Below are 17,976 nucleotides of genomic sequence, written 5' to 3'. Positions count from 1 at the left end.
GAGAAAACGTAGGGAATAAAGCGTTCTTATTATTTTCTCTCTATTTATAGAAAATAACATTTACATATATTTTATTTTACATATTAAGTGGTGATATTTGAATATCACAGCAGATTGCGCTTGAGGATTTTCAAAATATGTTCAAATTTTTTTTTAGCTTATGTCGGATTGCACCAGACATGTAATGAGAATTTTTACAATCCGAGGGATATTTAGAGGATATCTAATCCCACTTTATCCTATCCAATCACAATTCAAGTCCGGACGACCATGAAAGTAGCCAGCACAAGTTGGTAGTACTCCCGACAACCATCGGGACCAGGCTCAATGAGTTCAATTAGATCGAAGAAAATGTGTAAGGCAAAGAGCTCGGGCTCTAGCGGGATCAACAAAAAGGCCTAGTTTTTTCCAACAGGAGTTAGATGCCTTGGAGATAATGTTAGATTAAACATTATCTTATAGATTTATCAACTGTTTAATAAATCTATAAAGTTATCAATCCACTTAATTGAAAGATGACAATGAGATTTAAAAATTGCAAAAAAGGGAAAAGCATGTATCCTATTTCATATAGAACTTATCTATTCTTAAAAAAAATGAAAATTAGAGAAGCCTCGTTTGGAAAATAGCTTCGAAAGAGATTTATTATCGTAAAAAAGAAAAAAGAATTTTGGCTTAAGAATATAAGTACTGTTGAGCACATAATGTCTTGTTTTTGTTGAAAAGAAACACCACACTTGGTCCCGTTTTATTTCGTTTGTGCCGCGATTCTCCTCTTTATACATGTCTTGATAACATGTCAAAAGGCACTTCTCGACATTCCTCGACATAAGTGTGGCTGGTTCCTACTAGACCGAATTCGAGGTAGGTCAAGTTAGGGGTGAGCGGTTCTAGGTTTTGAGTAGGTTCCACCTAGAATTTGGAATCTATCCGCTAGTACATATTCCTCGTTTTTCGAAACCTAGAACCTACTCTATGTATCTTGGAATTTGGAACTTACAGTATCACAAGTTCCAAGGTCCGGTTCCAAGGCACCCGAGAACTTGAAATTTTACTATGAACACTTAAGAAAAGTAGCTCTAATATCTAAATAATCATTTTTAATCAGAGAGAGTGATTGGCAGTTGATAAAAAAAGCCGATTGCATTACCAAAGTGCAAGATTGTAAATTATAAAACACGAGACTCGGAGAATTTAAAATATTTGCAATATACCAACATGCCACCTATACAATACCTTTTTGAAATTATCTCGAATCTCTTCCCTCCCTATTTGAGTACAACACAATAGAGCTCAAGTTTTCAATTTTTTTTTAGCTTGCTCTTGTAAACTTCTCTCACTCAGCTTGGGCTCTCTTTTCCTCCACCAACTCCAGAACAATTCGCTTCCTCTCCAAGACGATCTGTTAAAGAAGTTCGAGTGATTTCAAGATCACATTCCCAATTTCTATGACACATACAACATAAGTAGCAACATTCCCAATTTCTATGACACATATATAAAATGTCAGTTTCGGTTCTTGATTCCGGTTCCAGTTTGGTTCCATAGAGAATCGGGAACCGGAACCGGCGGTTCCTCAAAATGCAGAACCGGAAACCGGATCCTATTTCACTAGAACCTAGAACCGGACCAAAACTACAGGTTCCGTTCTCTGGTTCCACTTTTACCTTGGAACCATGCTCACCCCTAGGTCGAGTGGACTCCGGGAGGGCAATAATGTCGGGTTTGCATTGGACTCGGGTTGCTCCTACAGTGACGGCCTCGGCTAGCTAGGAGGTAATTGTCACAACCCGATTTTTCCTGTAACCATATAGGCTGTTCTCGACTAGGAAGATAAGGATGTCAATCTATTATGTGATGGTGCATGATCTGAGAGCACGTTTGCTATCTTTCTTTCCCGAGGATTGCGAGGTTTGTAACTTCATAACTAGATGAAGAAGGATATATTTTAAGCTCTTTGGGCGGGAATTGACGAGGACAGCGAGCCGATCATGCTGGAAAATAAATTGAATAAATGTTCCTAATATATTTGTCAAAATTGTATTATTTTGTTTTGCTTCAACTACACATTTCTTCTTGTACTATTCAAAGATCTTCTCAAGATATTAGAAAATGCATCCTACATATCGATCAATGTGCAATTCCTAACCTTACGACATTTTTAACCTCATAATTTCGCGTACGCTTTATGAGAAATTAGATACTTCACTAATCGATTTACTAACTAAAAATTCTACAGATTGGTCAAAATCAGTTGGACGATAGAGTAAAACATGATGCTCTGTGATGTCGCATGTGCAGCTTCAATCAATATGAATTTGGACAGAAACTGAAGAAGATGCAGGCTTTTTCTCAAAGGCCAAATTTTGATCTAAATTCAACCAGACCAAGCCCAGCCAATGCAAATTATGGACCACAGGACTTTATGGCATCTATAGATGATTACTGATCCTAATGCCAAAGAGGACTGCTATCGGCCAATAGACAATAGGAAAGTCAATAGAAATCATTTATAAATTACTACAAACTCGTACAAAAGCATAAATCTTCGAAGCACGCAGGATGCATAATCTCTCCTAAGACTCAAAGGTAGAGGAAACAATCTGTGTAGGCATATTTGGTGGTGGAAAGGCATCGTGAGAGGGTTCTCGCCGGGATGCGGTATCGGGGTTTATTTCGAGGGCATTGGAGATAGGATGGAGTTCCACCACTCAGAGCTCCGTCCTGATCAGGATCGGGTCGATGGGAAATGGGTGATGCCTTCTCAAGTCTTGTAGGATCAGTTCGTGTTGTTGCATATAGTGTAGGCTGGTCTTCGTACTGAAGTGTTAATTCTATGGGATCTTGAGTTGAGGTGTAGATTACCCATGTGGAGACCAAGAAAAGAGGGGTACGAAGACCTCAGCTCAAGATCCCATAGCCTTAACACTTTAGTACGAAGACCAGCTACACTATATGCAACGATACGAACTGGTCCTACAAGACTTGAGAAGGCATCACACATTTCCCATCGACCCGATTCTGATGAGGATGGAGCTTCGAGTGGTGGAACTCCGTCCTATCTCCAGTGTCCTCGAAATAAACCTGATATCGCGTCTTAGCAAGAACCCTATCGACGATGCCCTCCTATCACCCTTCATTGTACAAGGCATCGAATCTTGCCTTCCTTTCGGAATGGTCGGCCACGAAGGTCTCCAGCGGGTAAGGCCTCATATGACTTGTGGCGACGTGCTCCCTCAAGAACTCCGAGCTATTATCCTCCGCTCTGCGGGTTTGGTACTCGATCAAGAACTGGTTCTGCGCTGCCTTGTTGATTATGGTGCCCACGAACCAAGCACCTTGGAGTCCATCTTCGTCACTTCTCACCTCAACCAGTGCTCCCTTCGTGAACACTCCCTTCCTTGTTTGGCAAACGTCGCCAGATTCCTCTTCCATTGTTGAGCTCACTTTCTGCAGCATCCAAAGATTGAGATTAGCATGAGAAGTTATTGGTGACATCCTGATCCTTACGGAGATTGCAAAGCATTTTACATATCATATACAGTATAAAGTTTACGAAATATGCATCTTATATACAATCAACTATGAGAATGAGAAACTATTACTGTTGCATCGACTCAGGCATTCTCCGCTAATACCTACTTTTCCTACCTCAGTAAATTGAGAACCAAACAATCTGAAGCGGATCATTTATCTGAAATTTATAAAAAAAAGGGTTGCTATTCGCCACTACCTTTCAATTGACATAACAATGTCATAAGCTAATCGAATTAGGCCTTCACAGCTAGTAATTTAAATACTTTGAAATCAACCACAACTTCAACTTAAGAAAAGAAAATCAATCTGGACTTTCAAAGACGATAAGAAACTACAGGTAAGCTAACAAAGTACGGGGCTTTAGGTAATAAGAGAGAAAGCATTCCAATGCATTCGAATTCTGGCAAAAATTCATTGAGACTATTTCGTCAAATCTTTCTATGCTAGTCACTACTAGACAAGGAATTCACTTTAAGTAGCGAGGCTTTCAAGAAAGTAATTGAACTCGAATGAGAAAACCAAATCAACAATCTACCTCATCATCATCACTGTCACCATCTTCCTCCTCTGCCTCAAACGGCGGGACCCAATTCCCGTTGACCCACTCCCGATGGAGCCTCAGCTCCGCCGCGTCGAACCGGTACTGCTGCTTCACGCACCCTAAGTACACTATGTACCACGAGCTCTTCAGTGCCTTGGCGATCGCGCCCTCCCACCACCCGCCGTTTAAGCACTCGTCGACGACGTTGCCGAGATGGAAACTCCGGCTGGTTTCGGCAGGCGGTTTCGGCCTCAGGAGGCCTACGGAGACCTCCTCCCTGTATGGCCTGGAGGGGCGGCCAGCGTCGCTTTGGTCGATTAGGGTTTTGTAGTCGACCAAGAAGGCGTGGGGTTTGCGGCGCAATATATACCAAGAATGATATAGAGCGTTCTTATTATTCTACTTTTTTTTGGTGGAATATTATTCGACTTTGACTTGCACAATATATATAATATAAATTATGGTTTTGATGAAATTTTAGGTTTTATTTTAATTTAGGAAATAATCTTGAGAGAGATCTATTTTTGGAATTACCTTTCTAAACGTATCCCTTTTGGAAAAAAACAAAAAAGAAATCGAGATAGCCATATCTTTTTAAATAAGGATAAAATGTCAACAAGTCCCTTTTTCCATTTGATTACCTCTATGGTTTAGTCAATTTTTACTCCAAGTGATAAAGATAATGAGGAAGCGTTTTCTTTCTTTTCTTCCTTCTTTTGTTTTTCATTTAAAGGGTGTGTAGTAGTAAATAAACCTTTGAATCATTTTGATATTGTTCCATAAAATACTAAAACAGATATGCTAACCCTCAGAGATTGCCTTAAAGTTAACACATATGCCTCTCGATTGAAACCCCAACCAAGAAAGTAGCCAACACAAGTCGACAGTACTCCCGGGTACACATATGCCTCTCGATCGAAGAAGATGTATCTGGGCGAAGAGCTTGGGCTCTAGCGAGATCGGCTAAAACCCTAGTTTTTCCAATAGGAGTTCGATTGCTGCAGAAGGTGATAATTGCTCAAAAAGCCCTAATCTATTATATGACGGCCAATTCAGTCATAAACTTTTCAATTGTGCCAATTAAGTCCTAAATCTTATGACGATTTGTCAATTTAATTACCTTTCAATTATGCTAATTTAACCCTATGCCTTTTGAATATTTACCAAGTTAATTCTAAACCTTATTATTTGGATAATTGATCGAAAGAACTTTTACCGGCAAATTGTCAAAATATTTCGGACTACATTGGCACAATTGAAATGCTTAGGTTTGAATTAGCTACCATACAATATATTTAGGACTTATTGGATAATTTTCCCGTTGGAGAAGGCGATGCCGACAAACCCATTGAAGATGCATTGGGAGGGTGTAGAGGTTGACGAGCACTCCTACATTGCCTTCAAGATACTGTTTAATCTTGACATTGTTTTATGTATGAACTCGAATCCTATTAGTTAATTATGTTGATCAACCGTCTAATAAATCTATCAAGTGATCATCCAATCATGTGAAAGATTACAAATTGAGAAAAAAGAAGGGAAAAGTAGTATCATTTTTTACATAGAATGTAGCTTGACCTCCTACTTCAAAAAAAGAAAATTAGAGAAGTTTGATTTGAAAAATAACTTCGAAAGAGATTTATTTTGGGAATTAATTTTCCGAGGGATCTATTTTGGAAAAAGAAAATCGACTATTTCATGAAAAAAAAAAGCAATATTTTGGCTTAAGAATATAATTTCTGTTGAGCCCACAATATCTTGTTTTTGCCGAAAAGAAACATCACACTTGGTCCCATTTATTTTATTTGTATCATGATTCTCCTCTTTATACATGTCTTGGTAACATGTCAAAAGGTACTTCTCGACATTCCTCAACATAAGTGTGTCCGATCGGGAGAATTATCAATAAAGTCCTAAACCTATTATAATTATGCTGATTTAGTCATAAACATTTGTTTTTGCCAACTGAATCCTAAATTTTTTGCAATTGTGCCATTTGGTCCATTTAGTCGGCTAGTGTTGACATGGAAAATTTTTAGTAATACTTTAATGTTTTTTGAATTTTCCAATAATGTTTTTCCATTTGGCCCTCGAGGTCGGCTGCCCTTGGGTAGGGTCCAGCAACCTCTTTCGGCCCTTAACAAAAAAAGAAAGACAAAAAAAATATTATTGAAAATAAATAAAAAATTTGTGAAATATTAAATATTATTAAAAAAATTACCATGATAGAGTTGACCTACGATAAGGACTGAATTAACACAATTGCAAAATGTTTAGGATTAAATTGGCATAATTGTCATAATTGCAATAGGTTTAGGAGTTTTTGGTAATTTTCCTATGGCCGGTTCTCGCTGAGACCGAACCCGAGACGGGTCCAGTGGACTTCAAGCGGGCAGTAATGTCGGGTTTGCATTGGGCTCGGGTTGCTCTCCTACACCGAGGGCCTCAGCTATTCTTAGAGGCAAGTGTCACGGCCCAATTTCTCGAGTACCCATATTGGCTGTTCTCGGCTAGGAAGGTTTCCGCTCGTGACATAAGGATGTTAATTTTTTCCTATCTTTCTGAGGTTCATAACGAGATGAAGAAGGATATTTTGCGAAGCTCTTTGGGCGAGACCAATCATGCCGGGAAAAAAAATTGAATAAATGTTTCTAATTTATTTGTCATAGTCGTATTATTCCGTTTTGCTTCAACTACGCATTTCTTCTTACACGATTCTAAGATCTTCTCAGGATGTTAGATGTAGATGTCCAGATTGGGAGCTATCGAAAACGCGTCCTGCATATCGTCCAATCGACTTTGACCAAATCTATACAAGTAGTATTTAGTCCATCCATTAGTGAAGTTATCAAATTTCTCATGAAAGCGCATGCCAAATTGAACACGCACCGCGTGAGTCAGAACACAAGAGGAAAGCGCCGAAAGGCACGTAGAGGCTTGGCTCACCATCAGCTCGAAGTAAAACAAGCAAAAATTGCAGATTTTTCAGGAGCAATTGTTTGAAACATCAATGCCCTAACTGTTGCACTAAGAACAATTCACAGCTTCAACAGTAAATCCTGATTTCGTTTGGTCATTCAAATTTGAATTAGGATTGGATAGGATAAGATAAAGTGAGATTAGATATCCGCCAAATATCCTTCGGATTGCAAAAAATCACACTACATGTTTGGTGCAACTCAAGATAAGATAATTTTTTTTTGAAAATATATTGAAAATCCTCACTTGCCCGGTGTAATCTCTTGTGATATTCAGATATATATAGAGAGAGAATAATAAGAACGCTATATTCCCTACGTTTTCTCTCTCTACGTTGCTTTCATCATGTGAGGGGGACGTGAAGAGTCAATCCCGATTCATGGCTCATCCACGCTTCAGAGCAGGAGCGGAGGTGGAGATCATCGGCCCCATCCAATGCCTCCGGGGAACCCTCTTCCCCGAAAGAATCGTCGCTCCGTCGGGCCGCAAACCCAAGGCATTCTTGGTCAAGTACAAAACCCTAATCGCCCCTAGCGACGCCGGCCGCCCCTCCTGGCTGTACCGAGAGGAGGTCCCCGTCGGGCTCCTGAGGTCGAACCCGCCTGCCGAAACAGGCCGGGGTTTTCATCTTGGCGACGTTGTCGACACGCTCCTCAACGGCTGGTGGTGGGAGGGCGCGATCACCAAGGAACTGAAGGGCTCGCGGTACATGGTGTACTTCCGGTGCGTGAAACAGTAGTACTGGTTCGACGCGGCAGGGCTGAGGCACCACCGGGAGTGGGTCAACGGGAATTGGATCCCACTGCTCGAGGCTGAGGAGGAAGATGGCGATGGTGATGGCGATGATGAGGTAGATTGTCGATTAGGGTTTTTCATTCGATTTGAATTATGTTTCTTGAAAGCCTCGCTATTGGCCGTGAATTCTCTCTCTAGTCATGATTAGCATAGGAAGATGTGACATGACAATATCAGTGCATTCTTGCCATAATTCGAATGAATTGGAATGCTTTTTCTCTTATTTCCTAAAGCCCCCTACTTTGTTAGCTTAGCTGTGGTTTCTTATAGTCTTTGAAGGTTCTGCTTGATTCTTTTTCTTCGGGTCGAAGTTGTGATTGATTTCAAAGTACTTAAATCAGTAGTTGTGAAGGCCTAGCTTGAGTAGCTTATGACATTGTTTTGTCAATTGAAAGGTAGTGGATAGCGGCGATCCTTTCCTTCCAAAAAGTTCAGATATACAATATGATCCTCAAATTTATTGAGGTAGGAAAAGTAGGCATTAGCAAAGAATTCCTAAGTCGATGCAACGGCAACATTTTCTCATTCTTAGTTGATTGTACATAACATGCAATTTTCGTATACTTTATGCTGTACAGGATATGTAACATGCTTTGCAATCTATGTAATGTCGTGTTCGCACGGCATAGAGGAAGTCACCAACAACTTCGAATGCTTACCTCAATCTTTGGATATTGCAGGAAGTGACCTCCACAATGGAAGAGAAATCTGGCGACGTCTGCCAAACAGCAAAGGGAGTGTTCACCAAGGGAGCACTGGTCGAGGTGAGAAGTGACGAAGATGGACTCCAAGGCGCTTGGTTTGCGGGCACCATAGTCCAAAAGGCGGCCAGCAACCAGTTCTTCATCGAGTACCAAACCCTCAGAGCTGAGGATAAAAGCTCAGAGTACTTGAGGGAGAGGATCGCCGCAAGTCACGTGAGGCCATACCCACCAGAGACCTTCGTGGTCGTCCCTTTTGAGCAGAAGGCAAGAGTTGATGCCTTGTACAATGAAGGTTGGCGGGAGGGCATGGTCAAGAGGGGCTCTCGCCGGGATGCGGTATTGAGTTTATTTTGAGGGCACTGGAGATAGGATGGAGTTCCACCAGTCAGAGCTCCGTCCCCTTCAGGATTGGGTCGATGGGAAGTGGGTGATGCCTCCTCCAATCTCGTTCGTGCCGTCGCATTTAGTATAGTTGGTCTTCGAACTGAAATGTTAAGGCTATGCTCTGGATAATTGGGTGAAGAAGGTTTTCTGGAGTAGGACCTCTTTTCTTGGTTTGTTTACTTGATTGCAATTTGATGAGGACTGAAGATTAATGCCTGAATTGCAGGTGGGAATATCTTTACTGTTACATATGCATCAGTCTTGCTGGTTACACTCCTGCACATCAAAGTCATATTCAGTCTCATTCCCCTGCTTTGTGCTTTTGGCAGATAGACTTACTTTGAATGCTTGGATAGGGAGAAAATGTTTATGTTTCTTATGGAAGTCATGGTTTGGGATTGAAGAGACTACCCACCATATGCAGTTCTTGAAATTTATCGGTACTTAGAAAAATAGTTAGTGTCTTACAAAGGAGCTCTTGATCGGATTCTTCGGTTCATACGGATTAACTAGGTCGCTAAAGTGATTTAATATTTATGTCGCAAAATATACTCATCATTTCTCTGCGGATGGATAGAACTAACATGATATGACAGACTTTGGTATTGCAATCACTGCTGATGTGATTGGCCTTCGCGTGTCTATTTAAGAATTAATTTTGCTCTTTAGTTGATGTAACTTTCAGGATGAAGCCACTGGCTGATATTGTTCATTGTTTCATTTATACTTGTAGGCCTCCTCTCGGTTTTGCCTGGAGGGGCAGCTGGCATCGCTCTGGGCGATTATGTGTTTGTACTCGACCAAGAAGGCATGCGGTTTGCCGGACGACGGAGCGACGACTCTCCTAGGGAAGAGCGTTCCCCGGAGGCGGTAGTTGGGGCTGGGGATCTCCTCCTCCGCTCCGGCTTTGAAGTGTGGGTGAGCCATGAATCAGGGGATTGACTCTTCACGTCCCCCTCACACAATGAAAGCAACGGAGAGAGAGACGTAGGGAATACAGCGTTCTTATTATTCTACTTTGACTTGCAAAGTTGCAAATATATATATATAGTTTATTTCTAAATATTGAATATGTAAGGGGACAGATCGATAAGTAAAAAAATTTAGAGGTTGCATGAGTGCAATTTCGTTTGCAATTTGAACTACTCATGATAAATTAATTCTAAAAGAATAGAGGTTGTGTATAGTGTTGAAAATCATTCTGATAACCACGCAACTTTCAGGCGTGATTTAGCAATGAAAAGCCTAATTTAGTAACAATTTTGAGAGAGATCTATATTTGGAATTACCTTTCAAAATGTATCCAGATCGGGGGGGAAAAAAGAGTAAAAGAAATCGAGATAGTCATGTCTTATTAAATAAGGATAATTTTTTTTTTAAAAAAAACCTTTTCTAATTGATTAATCAAATTCACTATCCCAAACCCTAACATAAATATCTTATTATTACCATAATCTCTAGGGTTTAGTCAAATATTTTCCGGAGTGATAAAGATGATGAGGAAGCGTTTTCTTCCTTCCCCCTGTTTTTTTGGGTTAAAAGGGTGTAGTGGTAAAGTAACCTTAGTACCATATTGATATTGTTCCGTAAAAATATGGATGCTAAAGTGCTAATCCTCATAGAAAAATTAAATAATGATTACTTTACTGTTATATTTTTCTTTAATTACACATTTCTTCTCATACAACGCATCCTACACATCGATCAATTTAGACTTTTCTCATGCGCATTTTTCACCTCATAATTTGATATGCACTTTATGAGAAATTAGATACTTTGCTAAAAAAAATGTACTAAAAAAAAATCCTATGGACCAATATTAAGTTAATATGATCAACAGAGTAAATCGAACAACAATACATTGATCAAAATCAATTTGCAAAAAGAAAAGAAAAGAAAATACAGGTAAAAAATTAAATAAATATTAAAATATTACTAAAAATTGGCCATGTCATGGTCTTATGTCTACGTCGGTTAGCCAAATAGACTGAATTAGCACAAATGAAAAGGTTTAGAACTGAATTGTCAAAAAAATTGGTTTAGGACTTTTTGGATAATTCTCCCTTCACAAATGTCAACAGTGGTTGAATTTGTCATTTATTGAAAACATAACTATTCGTTGATAATCATACTAAAACAAAATGCAATTTTAATGAGATTGAGCTCATTGCATAACTTTAATTGGCATTGGCTTGATAGAGTCAATTAAGTTTTTTTTGGTCAATTAAGTTAAAAATCTACCTTTTGTGATATATGAGGAAGTGGTCAACTACTTCATTTTATAGATGTCAACTAAAATCTTGCCAAACCTATTACTACATTCTATTGGTCATTGTCATTGTTTTATCTTTAGTACGGAATAAATAAAATGTAGCTATTACCCTTTCAATCATCATAATTTTTTTTTTTTTGTATTAATTGAGAAAATCAATGCTTTAGATTTTCAATACTTAATTTTAGGTTTAACAAAAAAACCCGGGTATATCCAGAGAGTATCTTTTTTTCTCTCCTCTTCTCTTGATACCGTTTTCTTTTTCTCTCAATTTCGAAGAAAAATGTAAGAGGTTTTTCTATTTTAACAAGGGTTGATGTCAATAGTGACTCTCACCATTTTTTTTTAAGAGAACATTGATCAATCGAATTCATTTTCCTTGTTCTATTCAATAAATTGAAAAGAAAAAATAGATCATGACTTCATTTTCTTTAATGGCAGCAAAAATTAAAAGAAATATTAAGTGACGCATCAAATTCATTTTTTATTTTTATTCTCATTGTAATCCTTGGCAATTAGAAAAACACAATTTGTACCGCATCTTTCCAAAGCTTAAGATTAACTAATTGCATGCTTATCATGTAAGCCCCCATTTTCTCTAAGAACCCTCTAATTTCTCTGTCACTTGCCAATGTTATAAAATCAAAAATTAACAACTTCTACTAATGGCCATAATGCTTATGGATCTCATCATGATTTTGACATAAGGACCAAGAGCCAGGTAAGAAATTAAGGGATTAAGGACATTTACCATTGGAGTAGGTGTCAGGAATCTAGTTCTGTCGTGCTCTCAATCCCTGGACAATTGCTACCTAACGATCACGTCATGATTTTGGGAGAATAACCGACTTGAAAAAAAAAAAAGGTATGCAATTGAAGGACCTAACTGTCCAAGAAAAGAAAGTTGATGGATCAAATTGATTAATTTGCAATAGTCTAGTGATCTCCTTGCCTTTATCCCCACACGTAAACAGACAGAAAAGCAAATAACTGGCTCTGGATTAGGAAATGGCTTTGCAAATGAGTCCTTTCTCCTTTTTAAAGATAACCCAATGCTTCTCTTTTCTACTAAGTCCAATAGTTTTGAGTTTTGGTTTAATGAGGCCCATGCCTGTTTTATAGAACCACATTGATCTAATGTCCTGGACTTAGGCCTAGCCTAATCGTCCTCGTTGCTGCCAAGGATCGCTTTAATTTTTGTTTTAAAAATTTTCCTAATGTTTGCATTAATCCAAATGTTCCCCCACATGAATTTGGCTGAAATAACTTGGGATGATGATACAAATAATACTCGAACTTTTTTTAACATATAGCATTAAAAAATGCCATGTCAAAATTTTTTCGAGATAAATACACTATCGGTGCCATAACTTTTATACGGTGTTCACTTGAGTGCCATAACTTTCAAAACTCGTTTATTTGAGTGTCATTGCTGACGTGGACGTTGAAAAGCTGACGTGGACGTTGAAAAACTGACGTGGACATGTGAAAAGTTGACGTGACATGCCGTAAGCTGACGTGGCATGCCGAAAAGCTAACGTGACATGTCGAAAAAGTTGACGTGAACGCCGAAAAAGTTAATGTAGCACTCAAGTAAACGATTTTTAAAATTTATTGCACTCAAGTGAACTTTTTGAAAGTTATGATACTCAAGTAAATGTCGTACACAAGTTATGGCACTCATGATGTACTTATCCCAAATTTTTTCTAACATCCAAAATGGGTAGAACCGACGGAGAGACTTGATTGCACTAATTTGACAAATTTTAATATTTGATTACATTTTAATTACACTTATCCTTGAAATCTAAAAAGCCGATTTTAGAAAATATAACTTGTCGTTGGAGTGACCCGTATAGTACAGCAATGGTAAGTTCAAAGTACAGAATGCATCACTTTCGGATGCGTGTCATTAAAATAACACATACGAGTCACTCCAACAGGAGAGTGATCCTGCGCGAGCAAGCGAGATAGTCGCCCTCTATGAAAATGTTCCTTTCAAACGATGGTCAAGCTAGCTTAGAAGGTTATGGCATCTTTAGATGATTACTGATCCTAATGCGGAAGAGGACTACTATCGGCCAATAGACAATAAGAAAGTCAGTAGAATTCATTCATAAATTACTACAAACTCGTGCAGAAGCATGAATATTCGAAGCACGCACGATGCATAATCTCTACTAAGACTCAAAGGTAGAGGAAACAATGTGTAGGCATATCTGGTGGTGGGAGGGCATCAACGAGAGGGTCCACGCCGGGATGCGATATCGGGTTTATTTCGAGGGCACTGGAGATAGGATGGAGTTCCACCACTCGGAGCTTTGTCCTCATCGGGATCAGGTCGATGGGAAGTGGGTGATGCCTTCTCAAGTCTTGTATGACCAGTTCGTGTTGTTGCACATAGTGTAGTTGGTCTTCGTACTGAAGAAGGTTTTCAGAGCAGGACCTCTTTTCTTGGTTGTATATGCATCAGTCATATTGGTTACACTCCTGCAGACCCCCTCTTTTCTTGGTCTTCATATTTTTAACCTCCACTACCTTACTCACAAAAAAAAAAAAAGTTAATCTACACCTCAGCTCAAGATCCCATAGCCTTAGTACTTTAGTACGAAGACCAACTACACCATATACAACGACACGAACTGGTCCTACAAGACTTGAGAAGGCATCACACACTTCCCATCGACCAGATCCTGATGAGGATGGTGCTTCGAGTGGCGGAACTCCATCCTATCTCCAGTGCCCTCGAAATAAACCCGATACCGCATTCCAGCGAGAACCCTCTCGACGATGCCCTCCTACCACCCTTCCTTGTACAAGGCATTGACCCTTGCGTTCCTTTCAGAAGGGTCGACCACGAAGGTCTCCGGCGGGTAAGGCCTCATATGACTTGTGGCGACTTGCTCCCTCAAGTACTCTGAGCTATTATCCTCCGCTCTGAGGGTTTGGTACTTGATCAAGAACTGGTTCCTCGCTGCCTTGTTGATTATGGTGCCCGCGAACCAAGCACCTTGGAGTCCATCTTCGTCACTTCTCACCTCGACCAGTGCTCCCTTGGCGAACACTCCCTTCCCTCTTTGTCAAACGTTGCTAGATTCCTCTTCCATTGTTGAGGTCACTTTCTGCAATATCCAAAGATTGAGATTAGCATGAGAAGTTTTAGTGACTTCCTCATCCTTACGGAGACTGCAAAGCATGTTACATATCATATACAGCATAAAGTTTTCGAAATTGCATCTTGTAAACAATCAACGATGAGAATGAGAAACGATTGTCATTGCGTTGACTCAGGCATTCTTTGTTAATACCTACTTTTTTACCTTAATATATTGGGAATCAAATCAGTGAAGCGGATTGTTTGTCTGAACTTTATCAACAAAAGGGTTGCTACTGATCACTACCTTTCAATTGACATAACAATGTCATTAGCTAATCAAATTAGGCCTTCACAGCTAGTAACTTAAATACTTTGAAATCAACCACAACTTCGACCAAACAAAAGAAAATCAATGAGAACTTTCAGAGACCATAAGAAACTACAGCTAAGTTAACAAAGTAGAGGGCTTTAGGAAATTAGAGAGAAAGTATTCTAATGCTTTTAAATTCTAGCAAAAATTCACTAAGATTATCATGTCAAATCTTCCTATGCTAATCACGACTAGACAGGGAATTCATTCCAAGCAGCGAGGCTTTCAAGAAACGTGATTGAAATCGAACGAGAAAACCTAATCAACAATCTACCTCATCATCATTACTGTCACCATCTTCCCCCTCAGCCTCAAATGACGGGACCCAATTCCTGTTGCCCACTCCTGATGGAGCCTCAACTCCACCGCGTCGAACCGGTAGTGCTTCTTCACGCACCGGAAGTACACCATGTACCGCGTGCTCTTCACTGCCATGGTGATCGCTCCCTCCCACCAACCCCTGCTTAAGAACGCGTCGACGATGTTGCCGAGATGGAAACTCCGGCTGGTTTCTGCCAGCGAGTTAGGCCTCAGGAGGCGGACGGAGACCTCCTCCCGGCACGGCCTTGAAAGGGCTGCCAGCGTCGCTGATTAGGGTTTTGTACTCAACCAAGAAGGCGTGGGGTTTGTGGGGCGATGGAGCGACGACTCTCCCGGGGAAGAGCGTTCCCCGGAGGCGGTGGATGGGGCTGGTGATCTCCACCTCCGCACCGGCTCTGAAGCGTGGATGCGCCATGATCGACTCCCCACGTCGATCTAATACAATGAAAGCACCGGAGAGAGAGAACGGCGTAGGGTGGGCGCTATAATACCAAGAATGATATAGAGCGTTCTTATTATTCTATTTTTTTAAGTCAAATATTATTCTACTTTGACTTTCGCTATATATATATATATATATATATATATATGATACAATATAAAGTATGGTTTTAATGAAATTTTTAGGTTTTGGTTTAATTTGGGAAATAATTTTGAGAGAGATCTATTTTTGGAATTACTTTTCTAAATGTATCCCTTTAGAAAAAAAAAGGAAAAAGAAATCGAAATAGTCATGTCTTTTTAAATGAGGATAAAATGTCAAAAATTCCTTTTTCTAAATGATTACCTCTATGGTTTAGTCAAAAAAATTTTTTCAAGTGATAAAGATGATGAGGAAGCGTTTTCTTTCTTTTCTTCCTTCTTTTGTTTTTCAATTAAAGGGTATCTATAGTAGTAAATAAACCTTTGAATCAGTTTGATATTGTTCCATAAAATACTAAAACAAACGTGCTAACACTCACAGATTGCCTTAAAGTTAATATGGTACCTTACTACGTCCATGGTAGGAACTTGCCATGTCCATTGCCATATAGTTGCCTCTCGGTCGAAACCCCGACCAAGAAAGTAGCCAACATAAGTAGGCAAGACTCCCGACTACATACTAACCAAGCTCGATGAGTTCAATCAGATCGAAGAAGATGTATTTGGGCAAAGAACTCGGGCTCTAGCAAGATCGGAAAAAACCCTAATTTTTCTAACAAAGTTCGATTACTAGGGAAGGGAATAATTGTCTAAAAAGCGCTAAACCTATTGTATGGTGGCAAATTTAGTCATAAACTTTTCAATTGTATCAATTGAGTGATAAACCTTTTGACGATTTGTCAATTTAGTCATATATCTTTCAATTGTGCCAATTTAACCTTATATCTTTTGAAGATTTGCCAAGTTAGTCCTAAACATATATATTATTTGGATAATTGATCAAAAGGACTTTTATTGTCAAACTATCACAAAGGTTAAGAATTACATTGACACAATTGAAATGTTTGAGATTGAATTGGCTACCATACAATATATTTAGGATTTATGGATAATTTTCCCGATGGAGAAGACAGTGCCGACAAACCCGTTGCCTATGTTCGAAGATGCGCTAAGAGGGTGTAGAGATTGATGAGCACTCTCACACTGTGCTAGAAATAAGGTTTAACCTTGAAACTATTTTATGTACAAACTCGAATCCTCTCCGTTAATTAGGTTGATCAACCATCTAATAAATCTATAATGTGATCATCCACTTATTTGAAAGATCATAATGAGATTACAAATCGAGAAAAAAAAAAGGGGAAAAGCAGGTGTCCTATTTTACATAGAATGTAGCTTGACCTCCTACTTCAAAAAACGAAAATTAGAGAATTTTGATTTGGAAAATAGCTTCAAAAGAGATTTATTTTGGGAATTAATTTTCCGAGGGACCTATTTTGGAAAAAAAAAATCGACTATTTCTCAAAGCAAAAAGCAGAATTTGGCTTAAGAATATAATTTCTATTGAGCCCATAATATGTTGTTTTTGCCGAAAAGAAACATCACACTTGCTCCCATTTATTTCATTTATATCATGATTCTCCTCTTTATACTGTCTTGGTAACATGTCACAAGGTACTTCTTGACATTCCTCGACATAAGTGTGTTCGGTTGGGAGAATTACCCAAAAAAATCCTAAACTTATTATAATTATGCCAATTTTTTTGCTAATCGCATCCTAAACCTTTTGCAATTGTACCATTCAACCCATGTAGCGGGCTAGTGTTGACGTGGAAATTTTTTATTAATACTTTAATATTTTTTGAATTTTCTAATAATTTTTTTTGCCAAGGTCGATGGCCCTTGGATAGTGTCCAGCAACATCCTGCTGGCCTTAAAAAAGACAAAAATATATATATATATTGAAAATAAATAAAAAATTTGTGAAATATTAAATATTATTAAAAAAATTTCCATGTTAGTGTCGACCGGCTAAATGAACTAAATTGGCACAATTGCAAAAGGTTTAGGATTCAATTAGAAAAAAAAAAAGTTCAAGACTAAATTGACATAATTGTAACAAGTATAGGATTTTTTGGTAATTTTCCCCAGGCCGATTCCTTCTAAGATGGAATCCGAGACGGGTCCAGTGGACTTCAGGCGGGCGGTAATGTCGGATTTGCATTGGGCTTGGGTTGCTTTCCTAAATCGAGGGCCTTAGCTATGGCAAGAGGTAAGTGTCACGGCCCAATTTCTCGCGTCCCCATTTTGGTTGTTAGGAAGGTTTCGACTCGTGACATAAGAATGTTAATATTTTCCTATCTTTCTGAGGTTCATAACGAGATGAAGAAGGATATTTTGTGAAGTTCTATGGGCGAGGACTTTGGGCGAGGATTGACGAGGATGTGCCAATCATGCTAGAAAAAAATTTTTGAATAAATGTTTCTAATTTATTTGTCAAAATCGTTTTTGCTTGAACTACGCATTTCTTCTTACACGATTCAAAGTTCTTCT

General features: G+C 39.0%; 1 protein-coding gene and 2 pseudogenes across 1 annotated transcript; 1 reads left to right on the top strand and 2 right to left on the bottom strand.

The window, feature by feature from the left end:
- Window positions 1-3,129: 3,129 nt before the first annotated feature.
- Window positions 3,130-5,438, bottom strand: LOC125314148 (protein AGENET DOMAIN (AGD)-CONTAINING P1-like). Its single transcript, XM_048275629.1, has 3 exons — window positions 5,424-5,438; window positions 4,073-4,477; window positions 3,130-3,450 (listed from the first exon to the last, which is right to left on the bottom strand). The coding sequence occupies exons 1-3, from the start codon at window positions 5,436-5,438 to the stop codon at window positions 3,130-3,132; spliced, it is 741 nt and encodes a 246-aa protein (XP_048131586.1).
- A 1,038-nt stretch (window positions 5,439-6,476) lies between these two features.
- LOC115726062 lies at window positions 6,477-13,621 on the top strand (annotated as a pseudogene).
- A 239-nt stretch (window positions 13,622-13,860) lies between these two features.
- On the bottom strand, window positions 13,861-15,415 carry LOC125314147 (annotated as a pseudogene).
- Window positions 15,416-17,976: the final 2,561 nt, after the last annotated feature.

Source organism: Rhodamnia argentea, chromosome 3, assembly GCF_020921035.1.
Source record: "Rhodamnia argentea isolate NSW1041297 chromosome 3, ASM2092103v1, whole genome shotgun sequence".
NCBI classification, from domain to species: Eukaryota; Viridiplantae; Streptophyta; class Magnoliopsida; order Myrtales; family Myrtaceae; genus Rhodamnia; species Rhodamnia argentea.
The sequence above is the reverse complement of the archived record's forward strand: the minus strand, read 5'-3'. Positions and strand labels throughout refer to the sequence as shown.

What these genes read in the sequence shown, in the direction of transcription:
- LOC125314148 (XM_048275629.1), bottom strand. An exon ending in GTGACAGTGATGATGATGAG is followed by an intron (nt 3,451 to 4,072) that starts GTAGATTGTTGA and finishes TGGATGCTGCAG; the next exon opens with AAAGTGAGCTCAACAATGGA.